The 11,211-nt window shown below is 61.2% G+C and overlaps 1 protein-coding gene across 1 annotated transcript; it reads right to left on the reverse strand.

The window, feature by feature from the left end:
• Positions 1-10,576, reverse strand: STRIP1 (striatin interacting protein 1). The gene is made up of 21 exons (XM_068419159.1): positions 10,429-10,576; positions 8,746-8,815; positions 8,350-8,424; positions 7,723-7,857; positions 7,231-7,351; positions 6,792-6,860; positions 6,468-6,574; positions 5,896-6,023; positions 4,696-4,878; positions 4,386-4,603; positions 4,064-4,129; positions 3,787-3,850; positions 3,319-3,390; positions 3,101-3,175; positions 2,800-2,897; positions 2,391-2,517; positions 2,198-2,298; positions 1,917-1,983; positions 1,541-1,645; positions 1,046-1,250; positions 1-747 (listed from the first exon to the last, which is right to left on the reverse strand). The coding sequence occupies exons 1-21, from the start codon at positions 10,552-10,554 to the stop codon at positions 500-502; spliced, it is 2,460 nt and encodes an 819-aa protein (XP_068275260.1). The 5' UTR covers positions 10,555-10,576; the 3' UTR covers positions 1-499.
• Between the last annotated feature and the right edge of the window lie 635 nt (positions 10,577-11,211).

Here is an 11,211-nt window from a genome sequence, read left to right on the forward strand (position 1 = left end):
ACCCTCCCAGTGTCCCCCCCTGCTGTCACCGTGTCCCCAGGCAGGGCCTGGGCAGGGGGACAGCCTGTTTGCCTCCGCAACCAGCCTCCGCTCCCCACGTCCCGCAGCAGCGCCGAAGGGTCCCCTGCCCCGCTGTGCCCCACACCGCCGCCTGCTCCCCCGTCTTGGCTCCAGCTGGTGGGGGACAGGAGGAGGGCGAGAGTGGTGCTGCCTCCCAAAGCATCGACCAGGGGCGCAAACAGGTCCCCCCCCACCCAAGGGGATATTTCCCAGGGGACTGTGGCCCCCACCAAGCCTTCACCCTCAGCTCGGGGTTGAGCCTGGCCCCGCCTGGAAGGAGGCAGAGGGGCAGGATAGTGTCTCAGCGAGGACCCCACAGCTCCAAGCCCACCTCAGGGGGTCCAAGCACCCACAGACCCCCCCTCCCCAAAGCCTCGCTCCCCCTCAGCAGCAGGGAGATCTCCCCAAAGCACCCCCCCTCCTGCCTCCTCCTCGGCTGTCACTGCAGCAGCTCCTCCCAGGAGATGGGGCGGGAGAAGACCTCCCGCTCCAGCCACAGGTCGTAGTTGACCTGGAAATCCTCGGGCAGGTCCACGCGCTGGCCCAGCACGCTCTGCAGGCAGTTGTCCACGGGCAGAAAATCGGGGTTGCTGTGGGCCCGGTCGTAGCGACGCGAGTTGAAGCGCTCGATGCTGGCGCGCAGGGCGCACTCCTCCGCCTGGAAATCCCAGGGCCGGGCGTCCAGGTCTGGGCAGAGGGAAAAGGGGTGTCAGAGAGGAGCTGGGGGCCCTTCAGCCAGCCCAGATCCCTCAGGAAAGGTCTTTGAAGGTCCTTCCAAAGAGCAACACTCAGGGCAGCCACCAAGAGCTCCAACACCAGCCCTTTCGCTCTTCCCCACAATGCCACCACCCCAAATCCCTCCCCACACCCCAGACCTAAGGGCTGCACGAGCCCTAAGCAGCAAAGGGACAGCTCGGGGCACAGACACATCACCACACGGAGCAGGAAGGACAGCGGGTCACAGGATGCCCCGCGAAGGACGCACCGTTGCCGTAAGCCCAGTCGTCGTTGAGGCGGTGCCGCACCTTCTGGTAGATGGCCGACATGGTCTTCATGTTGCTCTTCCTCCACTGCCGGCCCAGGTACTTGGTCTGTACCTTGAGCAGCTTCAGCACGTAGAGCTGCATCATGGCCTGCTTCACCTTCAGCGCCCGCTTCAGGATGGGGGCTGACTTGAACACCACCAGCATCTGCAGGGAACAGCCCCCCCGGCAGCCGGGGACAGGGGGTGACAAGGCTGGGGTGGACACGTGGGTACCTCCCAGTGCCAACCACCTCCTCCAGCACATGCAGACCCTTCCCCTGCAGTGCGCGCTCTCCCTCTCCCACCCACCCTCCTCTTGCCTCCCGCTCCCCAGCGAGGTCTGGGGTGCTGCACGAGGGGCACCCCAAGGTACCCACAGCCCCCTCACCCAGTCCAGGCACCCTGTGACAGCCCAGTCTGGCCGGGCTGAGCCCCAGTGGGCTCCCCAGCCCTCACCATGGTGCGGGAGTGCTTCCACTTGGTCAGCTTGTTCAGGATGCGCAGGAGGTTGATGCAGGAGAAGAGATTCCTCCAGCAAAACTGGTTGTTGTCTCCGGCTTCCTGCGGGAAAGCAGAGGCAGGCGTCAGGCAAGAGACGGGAGCAGGGATGAGGAGAGGCTGCTCTGCTCTGAGGACCCTGCCCCAAGGGGGTACAGCACAGCGTGCAGGCAGGCAATGTCTAAGCACTCACCCAAAGCCCCAGGGGCTGAGCACAGGAGTGCTGAGGGTGCCAGGACTGGGTGCTGGAGCCCTGCTGCCTCCCCGCACCCATGATTCCCCTCCAAGAAGCACCCCAGGGTGCCAGGAGCTGGCAGAGAAGGGAGCAACTCACCAGGCTCTCTGCTGTCAGCTCCGGCAGCTCGTGCACCACGCAGTAGGGGTAGTCCAGGACAGAGATGCTGCAGGGAAGGAGAGGGGGTGTCGTGCTGCTCCCCTAGATACCACCTGGCCTGGGGGCAACACAGCCCCACACCTCCCACCCACCGAGATCAGCTGCAGTGGGCGCTTCCCCAGGTCTGCCTGCGCCCAAGCCACAGCCAGGGAGGGGCACAGCAAGCAGGGACCCCCGCCCCACACCCGGCAGGGACGCGGGCGGACGTTCCCCTCCACTACCTGTTCTTGGCAGTGATGTAGGACATGATGTTCTGGTTGAAGAACTTCAGGATGAGAGGGATGCAGTTGGCAAAGACGAGATGCTGGGCCATGTACTCAAACTGGGGAGAAAGGCAGGTGAACAGGGACCTGCCCTGGGTGCTGCCCACCCCCGAAGCCCCGCGCAGGGCAGCTGCACCCTGGCCCACCTCACCTGGTAGATGTGATTGAGTTTAAAGTGCTTGAGCAGGAGAAGCAGCACGGCAGAGATGGCTTTGACGATGATCTCCTTGTGCCGATTGACATCCACCCCCAGCTTCATGCTCTGCAGCACCGTGGTCCTGAGGGACACAGAGGGTTCCTTGGGCTGGGGGCACTGTGTGCACCCTGCCAGCCCCAGAGGTGTCGGAGGACAGTCCTGCCATCCCCCGGGCTCTCGGCAGCCACCTGCAGCCAGCTCCTGCAGCAACGCACAATTCCTGGCACACCACCGAGCAGAAGAGGGTCAGATCACCCAGGAGGGTCTCAAGCACAGCCCCAGCCCAAACCACGCCACCCCTCCTGTCCCCCCTTCCCTTCCCACCGCCACCCAGCCCCTCTGCTCGCCCTCCACAGTCACTCACGGCATCTCCTCCGGCAAGACATCTGCCAGGATGTTGATGGAGTCTGTCTTGGCTTTGGAGGTGGGGGCTGCGGCAAGGAGGATCTTCAGCAGAGCAATCTGGGGAGAAGCGAGAGATGGAAAAGGGGATGGGAGGGGGGGGACCAACCACAGGCCCCCCCCGCCCCACCGCAGGAGGGAGTAGCAGGGATGTGTATGTGGGGAGGGAAGAAAATCTGGGGGGCATCACTGGAAAGGGATGGAGCTGTGGAGGGAGGCCCCCTGCACTGAGCCCAGGGGACCCCCAGTGCTCCCCAGCTCACCATGTACTGCGGCAGGCTGGGCAGGAGGCCCTGGTACAGGATCTCCGCGGGGACTTGCTCCACTTCTTCTTCCCCCTGGGGCCAGGAGAGACCAGAAAACCTCAGAAAAAAATCAGGAGCTGCCACCAGCGCCGTGGGCCTGGCTCAGCCCCAGGCTCCCCGACCCCAAGGGCAGGATACCCTCAGCTCCTGCAGCTTCGTCCCATGCCCACACTCACCCCAGACAGCGGGGAGCGCAGGTACTCGTCCTCCATGTGCACCTGCACCTCTGCGATCGACGTGTACTTGTGCTGCAGGGGGAGAGAGCAGGGGTTCACACCACGGACCCCCACATCGATGCCACCAGCCCCAGCCTGGTTCCATCATCTTTTTAAGTCCTTCCAGGGACCTCTGTCACTCCTGTCCCAGCGGTGACCAGTGTTGATGGGCAGGGTGGTGGCTACTGGCTTCACCTCTGGGACAACCCCAGTAAGAAAGGGATGAAACCAGTAAGGAAAGGGACTCAGACAGACTGGGAGACCAGGGACGGAATGAAAACTTGAGGCCTCTCCCCATCACAGGGCTGAGCAAGTGGGAAAGGGGTCAGGAAAATGCACCACCGTCCCTGACCTGTGATGGGTGCGGAGCGATGGGGAAGGGGCACCCACACCACGGCAGGGGCTGGAGGAATTCATCCATGTACTCACCAGCTTGAGGGTTCGGATGCTCTCGTGGATGGGCCTGGGCAAGCCCACCACGGTGTTGGTGTCACTAGAGAGAAGGGAAAGAGCCAGGGTGGGCACAGGCAGGAGCAAACCCGAGCCACCCCCACGAGTGGGTCAGAGACCACCACCCCAAGGAGCCAGCGAGCTCAGGACTCCTCTGCGGCCAAGCAGAGGGCAACGGCAGCCCCCACCCTAGCAGCTGCTGCTGTGACCCCCCCTCAAATCAGCAGCCCCCCAGACTGGCTCTGCAGGAACCCACCTGCCCAGCGTGTAGCCGATGAACTTGCTGCGGCTGGACTCCAGGAACATCTCAATGTCCTTTTCTCTACAGCAAAGGGACAAGGGGAAGGGTCACATCTTCCTGCCCACCTGGGTACTCCACAGCCCCAGGCGCAGGGGTCAGCTAAAGGAGATGGTGCGGAGCCCACCCCACTGAAAGAACAGCCACCAAAGTGACCAGCAGGTCGACCACCCCATCCCCAACATCTTCCCCACATCCCTGCTGAAGTTCTCCATATTCAACAGCCTCCGTTTTCCTCATCCCACTCCAGCCCAGCCCGAGGGCAGCCCCACCGACTCACCGGACCTTGGGGGCCCACGGCAGCCCCTTGGGGCAGGTGATACGGTCACTGGGCGGATGCTGGATGGGGGGAGGCATCACTTCATCCCGTTCGAGGGGGAAGGTTTCTCCCTCCAGGCTGTTGTCGTCATCGTTTTCCTCCTCTTCCTCACGGGAGTCGTCAGCTTTGTACGGGTCTCTCTCATTAAAGGCATCAAGGTTATCTTGCTTAATTAGGGCCTGGAGAGAGAGGAGCAGGCAGGTGAACACCCTGGGGACAAGCTGCTCCAAGGTCGGTGCCCAGAACCCCCCGTTAATGTCACCGTGCCCACCTTGTGCTCCCGCCGGCCTCGTTTCTGCTGCTGCTCGATGAGGTCGGAGGCGGAGGCGGGCGGGGAGGCCGCTCGCATGTTGCGGATCACTTTAATGCTGTCCTCGGGGAGCGGCGGCAGGCCCAGCATCTCCCGCTTCTCCGCCTTCATGCTCTGGAGCTCCTCAAAGCCCCCCAGCGTGCACTGCAAGGGAGACCACAGCACCCTGAGCACGGGGGACACCTCAACACATAAATCACAGAATCAACCAGGTTGGAAGAGCCCTCTGGGATCATCAAGTCCAACCACCGCCCTGACACCACCATGGCAACTAGACCAGGGCACTAAGTGCCATGTCCAGTCTTTTCTTAAACCCCTCCAGAGATGGTGACTCCACCACCTCCCTGGGCAGCCCCTTCCAATGGCTAATGACCCTTGCTGAGAAGAAATGCTTCCTCATGTCCAACCTGACCCTCCCCTGGCCAAGCTTGAGGCTGTGTCCTCTTGTCCTATCGCTGGTTGCCTGGGAGAAGAGGCCAACTCCCACCCCGCTCCAACCTCCCTTCAGGTAGTTGTAGACTGCACTAAGGTCACCTCTGAGCCTCCTCTTCTCCAGGCTAAACACCCCCAGCTCCCTCAGCCATTCCTCGCAGGTCAGACCCTCCAGACCCTTCCCCAGCTTGGTCGCCCTCCTCTGCACTCGCTCCAACACCTCAACATCTCTCTTGAAGTGCGGGGCCCAGAACTGGACACAGGATTCAAGGTGCGGCCTCACCAGTGCCGAGTACAGAGGGACGATGACACCAATGGCATCTCCACCTGAACCCCCCCTAAATCCGCCCTCCATGAGTCCCAAATCCTTCCCCAGGGTGTGAAACGAGCTGCTTGTCCCCACACTGCTCTTGTCATTGTGAAAGGCAGAAGGGAAGGAGGGTGTTCAGGCATCCACGACTGACGTGTCTGGACCTTTTCCTTCATGCAGACCCCAGGCAGGGACCTTGCTTTGGGTCTGCCCTTGGTATCCAGCTCCAGACACCAACATCCAATGCTCCCCTACAGGGTGAAAGCTGGGGGTGGGTTTAATAGGGCACAATCTACCCGTCTGAATGCCAGAAAGAGAGGATGGAGCAATTACAGCCAGCTCTGAGGGCAGAACTTCCTTCCTCTGCTGAACAAAAAGCCACAAGACACATATCAGCACACCCCATGGCCTCTCCTTACCAGCACAGTCTTCCAGAGCAAGAGCAGCACCTTCTTCATGGGGAAGTGCGGAGCGTGGCCGCTGCAGAATTTGGTCACCATCCCAAAGAGCATGACGGAGAAGGGCTCGTTGTTGTACAGAGGGGCTCCTGGAACCACACGGCAGCGATAGCCAGGCGTTCCTTGGCCCTGTCCTCACCCCAACTGCCGGCACCACCAACCCCTGCACCCTCACACGGCCTCTGCAGTCTCACACCTCCCATCTCTAAGATCATCTCATCCCAGACAGCTCCTCTCTTCCTTTCCAAGGCCTTGTAACCTCCATAATTTCTCACCTCTGTGTTGAGAGGAAACAACAGCCCCAATATTCAATTTTTTTCCCCCAGGGAGAGATCACACAGACAGCAGAAAAGCCTGGCTGGCTTCCTCTGCTCATCCCCCTTTGCCCCACCAGCAAAGTTCAGCCTAGCAGAAACCAACCCAGTGCTACCAGTCCCTAGCAACTAAGGCCTAGAGCCAAATCCCATCTCAATCTCTCAGTCTTCAGCACTGGAAACCTCCATCCCATCAATCCCCAAACGCCTGGTCCTCACCCAGCTCTGCTCGGAAGGTCTGTCTCATGCTTTTCCACTCGGGCTTGTCCCCCTCGGCCTCCTGCCGAACAGTCTCCACGATCAGGTACATGATGTTCAGCAACACCCTGCAAAAAGCAGAAGGTTGGGTGAATCACCAGAGATCGGGATGAGTTATGGAGGCACCACCAGCACCCAGGGCTCTGGGAGGAGGAGGCTGGAGCAGCCCAGACCACAGCTGGCTTCCATGCACCCACTCCACACTAAGGAATCGGTGCTCAGGCACTGGGGAAAAAGGTCTCCTCACCTTCGCAATACCCCCTCCTCCCAAGGCCTGCCCCGTACCTCAGGTCCGTGCTGTCAGCCAGGGAGATGGCCGGCTTCCTCACGGCACTGCTGCAAGCCGCGCTGTTACTGCGGAGGGAAAACAGCCTCAGAGGGGCTTTTTGGGAGACATTGTACCTCTGCCATGAGCAACTCACATGCCAGAGTCAAACCCTGGAATTGATATTGCTGCAACGAGTGCCCTGTTCACAGTGCAATCGAGGGAGGAGGAACAGGCCCATCTCTGTTTGCTGCCAGGCAGCGTGACTTGTAGTGAATTTCTGTATAAATCAGGTATAATCCTCCCTTATGTACCCACCCAGAACAACAGGAGTCATTCCAGGGGTTGCAGGAATCACATTAGGGACAGACCGACCAGGAACGGGACTGCCACAGACTGGCAAAACTCCTGCCCAGGAGCTCCAGGGCCATTTCTGAAGCGCCTTCCCTCAGTACTCACTCAATCTCCATGTTGAGCAGCTCCACCAAAGCGTTGAACGTCCCCACTTCCAGCAAGAGGAAGATGTTGTACCTCATCCAGGCCTGCACCTCGGCCTCGGAGCCGCACTCCCCAAACGTACCTGCAACGACACCCTCGCTGGATCCCACCTCCACAGGGGGATCTCGCACCGCCAGAGCGTTTTGCAGGGGGAATGAGAAAACACAGGCCTAATTTGAAGGTGAAAAGTGGGCTGCAGAGGGAGGGAACTGTGGGTAACACAGCCCAGGTCTGGCACGGCTGGGATGGCATAGAGAAGTCGGCTAAATTTTGGACCAAACTCCTATCAACTGCTTGGCTCTCCTGAGAATTAGCTTCGTTCCAGACGCCCCAGGTGAAATAAAAAAAAATGCAAGGAAAGAAAATGATTTTAAATATTTTGTATTGACAGGCTCCAATCCGCTACCCTGATTGAGCAACGGGGAAACTAAGGGGGCAAAAGCCTGGTGTCACCTTGGGCAACGTAAAGGATGGCTCGGGCAACCCTCAGCCTCTTCTCCCGCGCGGTGACCTCCAGCCCGTCGAGAAGCCGCATGGCGTGAGTGCGGTGCTGGTTCTTGTCCAGTTCCGTCCATTTCTTGTCCCGCACTGCAAAGCCAAAGCGGGCAGGCTGAGGGCACGGGGCACCTCTGCTTGCCCTGGACACCAACAGCACAGGAACAGCTCAAAAGGATTCAGCACGATGGAGAACAGGGCTGCCCCGGGGAGCAACGCCCAGGCATGCGGGATCGGCCTGGAGGGACCGTCTCCTGCCATCACCACACGATGGGATGAATCACATCCATCCAAACCAGTGCTGGCAGCTGATGGGAAATGAGCTGGATGCTCTTGTTGCTGCCAATAAGTTCCAGCACAGCCGTCCTGGTGCCGATAAACCACCTCAGACATGGACATCAGCGAAGGCTGAACGCACCAGAGGCAGCGAGCTGCGCTCCAGGACCAGCCCACGCAGGCTAATGAGGTCTCCGGTACAAACCGTATGAAGATGATCAGCAGCATTAACACACCGGTCCCCGTGTCTCCTTCAGGAGATCCCTGTCCCTCCTCAAATGGGCAAGATGTCCTAGAGAAGGGTCTTACCGTGGATCCTGAAGTCCTCCTCAAAGCACTTGCGGTTGAGCAGGAACTCCGGCCCTTCCGTGTAGCTGTACAGCTCTGCCAAAAGAGCGCAGAGGAAAATCTCCAACAGCCCGCACCGAGCTGTCGGAGAGAGCTGCAACTCGACCACGTTAATTGAAGTTCTCCAGTTTCTCCAATTCCAATCCAATTTCAAATTCTCCAAAATGAGGGAAATGCAAAACACACACCCAGCATAAGGCTAAAAAAATTAACGACGCGATCTCACTTCTCTTTTAACGTGAATGAGGGATTTAAAAACAACAACAGAGTAATACTGGAGTTGAAAGAGCATCTTTAACCACTACCAGGAAAGCAAATCATGGCTGATTAATTGATCCCTCAGAATGAGTCCCTTACCAGAGAGTTCTGCTGCCCATTTATCCGTATCTGCGTATTCAAACTCCAGGTCTGGGGACTCCGAGTAGCCCTGAAAGCAGAGAAATAATTCAGTTAAATCACGCTATTTGTCAGGAAAACCAAAATCCCCAAGACATTCGCAATTCACCTCATCCTCCCGCAAATCCAGGACTGGACCTTCTGTTTAAGAGACCAAAAACGTACCCACAGCAGCGTAAATGTTACCAAGGCAACTCCTACCACCCCAGCGAGCCACGCTGTGCTGCACCGCTGGGCAGCCCCTGACACTGCACCACCTCTAAAACACTCCAAAAGCCCCCAAAAGCCAAAAAAATAAAGCAGGAGATGGGGTGTGGGTTATGTGGGACCAGGGAGCTCTGAGAGCTCACCCATTTTGCATAGATGGCTGAAAATTTGAGTGATCCCCCTCAGTGCTGACCAGAGGGATGCCAGCAGATGCCAACAGTGAGAACAAAACAGCTCCAAACAGCTTTGGTGAGGCCGGAAAAACATCCAGGAGAAGCCTTCGAGCACAAAACATCTGTTCCTTTTAAGCAAGTCATCAACACGGACACACAGCAAAACCCTCCTGGACCTCAGGGCACCCAACTCCTGAGCGAGGGCAGATCCAGCGCACCGGCTGTGTGAAGGGTGGTGGGTCTGCGTGCCGTTCCCCGGCACCCAGGGCTCCCACAGACCTCCTCGCCACCCTCTCCCATCATTTCGGGGAGCGTCCCCTCCACCCCGCTGAGGACACCCATGGAAGTGGACGGCTCTGGAGCCACCCCAGGAATGAAACTTGGGGGACACAATGGAAAAGCCGTGGGATAAATCAGCTCCACACAGTCCCACACAACCCTCCTGATCCCCATGGCTTGGGGGGGCTCCACGGGGGGCTCCACGGGGACCTCCGTGTCCCCTTGGAAGGGTTGGTCACCTCTCGCCAGAGCCACCCCTGGACCGAGCACCGCAGCGGGACCGACCCGGTGCACGGGGGGACCCGACAACCCGGCCACCGCCGCGCAGGGCCGGCAAAACCTGGGAGAAGCCCCCGCCCAGGGCAGTGAGAGCCCAGAGCAGCCCTGGAAGGAGGGTGACCAGTGCCGGGCCCAGTTGGGGACCCAGGACTGAGCCACCCTCATGCCCCAGACGGGTCAAACCGACCCGGGCTTGGGGAAGAGATGAAGTGGAAACCGGCACCAACCCGAGCCCGGTACCACGCAGAGCCGGGATTACACGGGCCTGGGCAAACAGAGAGACCTCTCGGTTACTCAGAGCTTGTACCGGCCCGCACAGCCCCGGTGCTGCCGTGCCAGGACCGGCCCCGGGGGAACCGGTACCGACACACCGGCTCCGGTGTGGAGCAGCGGGGCCCAGACCGGCCCGGAGGAACCGGTACCGACACACCGGCTCCGGGGGGAGCGGCTGGTCCCGGACTGACCCCAGGGGAACCGGTACCGACACACCGGCTCCGGGGGGGAGCGGCTGGTCCCGGCCCGGCCCGGGGTAAGGCGAGGCCCAAGCAGGGTGGGAAGCACCACGGACACCACCACAACACGGGCAGGCGCCGGCCCCACGACGGGGAGGACGGCGCGGCCCAGCCCGGCGCGGCCCGGCGCGGCCCGCCCGGGAAGGCCGCCCCCCTCCCTCCGCAGAGCCGGGCCCGGCGGCAGCGGCGCTGACCTCGGAGTCCTTGCGCGGCGGGCGGCCCAGGTCGCGGGCCTTGCCGGGCGGCACTGGCCCGCCACGGGCCTTGTTGTTACAGGGGAGCGGCCCCGGGCCCCCAACGCCGCCGCCGCCCGGCTCCATGTCGGCCGCCCTCCACCGCGCCGAGCTCTCGCGAGGACTCACCCCTCCCTCTCGCGGGAGCGGCAGGGAGAGCCGGGGCAGCGCCGCCGCCATGTTGGGAGTGGCACCGGGGAAGTTGCGGGGAGCTCCGGCCGCTCGGGCAGCTGCGATGTGGCTCCGCCCGCCCGTCCCGCCGCGGCGGCCGCGTCACCGCCCAGCGCCGTCCGCCCCCGGTGGCCACAGCCGGCGCGGCGCCTGGCCGGGCGGTGAGCTCCGCCCCCGCGCCGCCATCTTGGGTGTGGCACGGCGCTGGCGTCAGCCATGTTGGGAGCGGCACTTCCGCCCTCCCGCGGCACGGGCAGGCGGGGCCCGGCCGGCCGAGGCCGCCATGTTGGGAGTGGCAGGAAGGGACAGGGCTGCTGGGCCCCAAACTGAGGGGCCTGAAACGAGTGAATCTTCAAACCAAGGGGCTTGGGAGGCTCAGACCTCAAAGAGATGGGGCCTGATGGGGCTCAGAGGAGAGCCAGACCCTGACAGAGGGATGCAATAGGGTTTAAACGCCAACTGAAAGGGCCCAAAGGGGCTTGGAAGGGGTCAGACCCCAAATCAGGGGTCCTGGTCGCATCTTGAGGTGGCCAAAGGCAGATCCCAGCCCAGGCCCTGGGCTCAGCCAGAACT

The sequence above is a fragment of the Nyctibius grandis genome, chromosome 27, assembly GCF_013368605.1.
Source record: "Nyctibius grandis isolate bNycGra1 chromosome 27, bNycGra1.pri, whole genome shotgun sequence".
Lineage (NCBI taxonomy): Eukaryota > Metazoa > Chordata > Aves > Nyctibiiformes > Nyctibiidae > Nyctibius > Nyctibius grandis.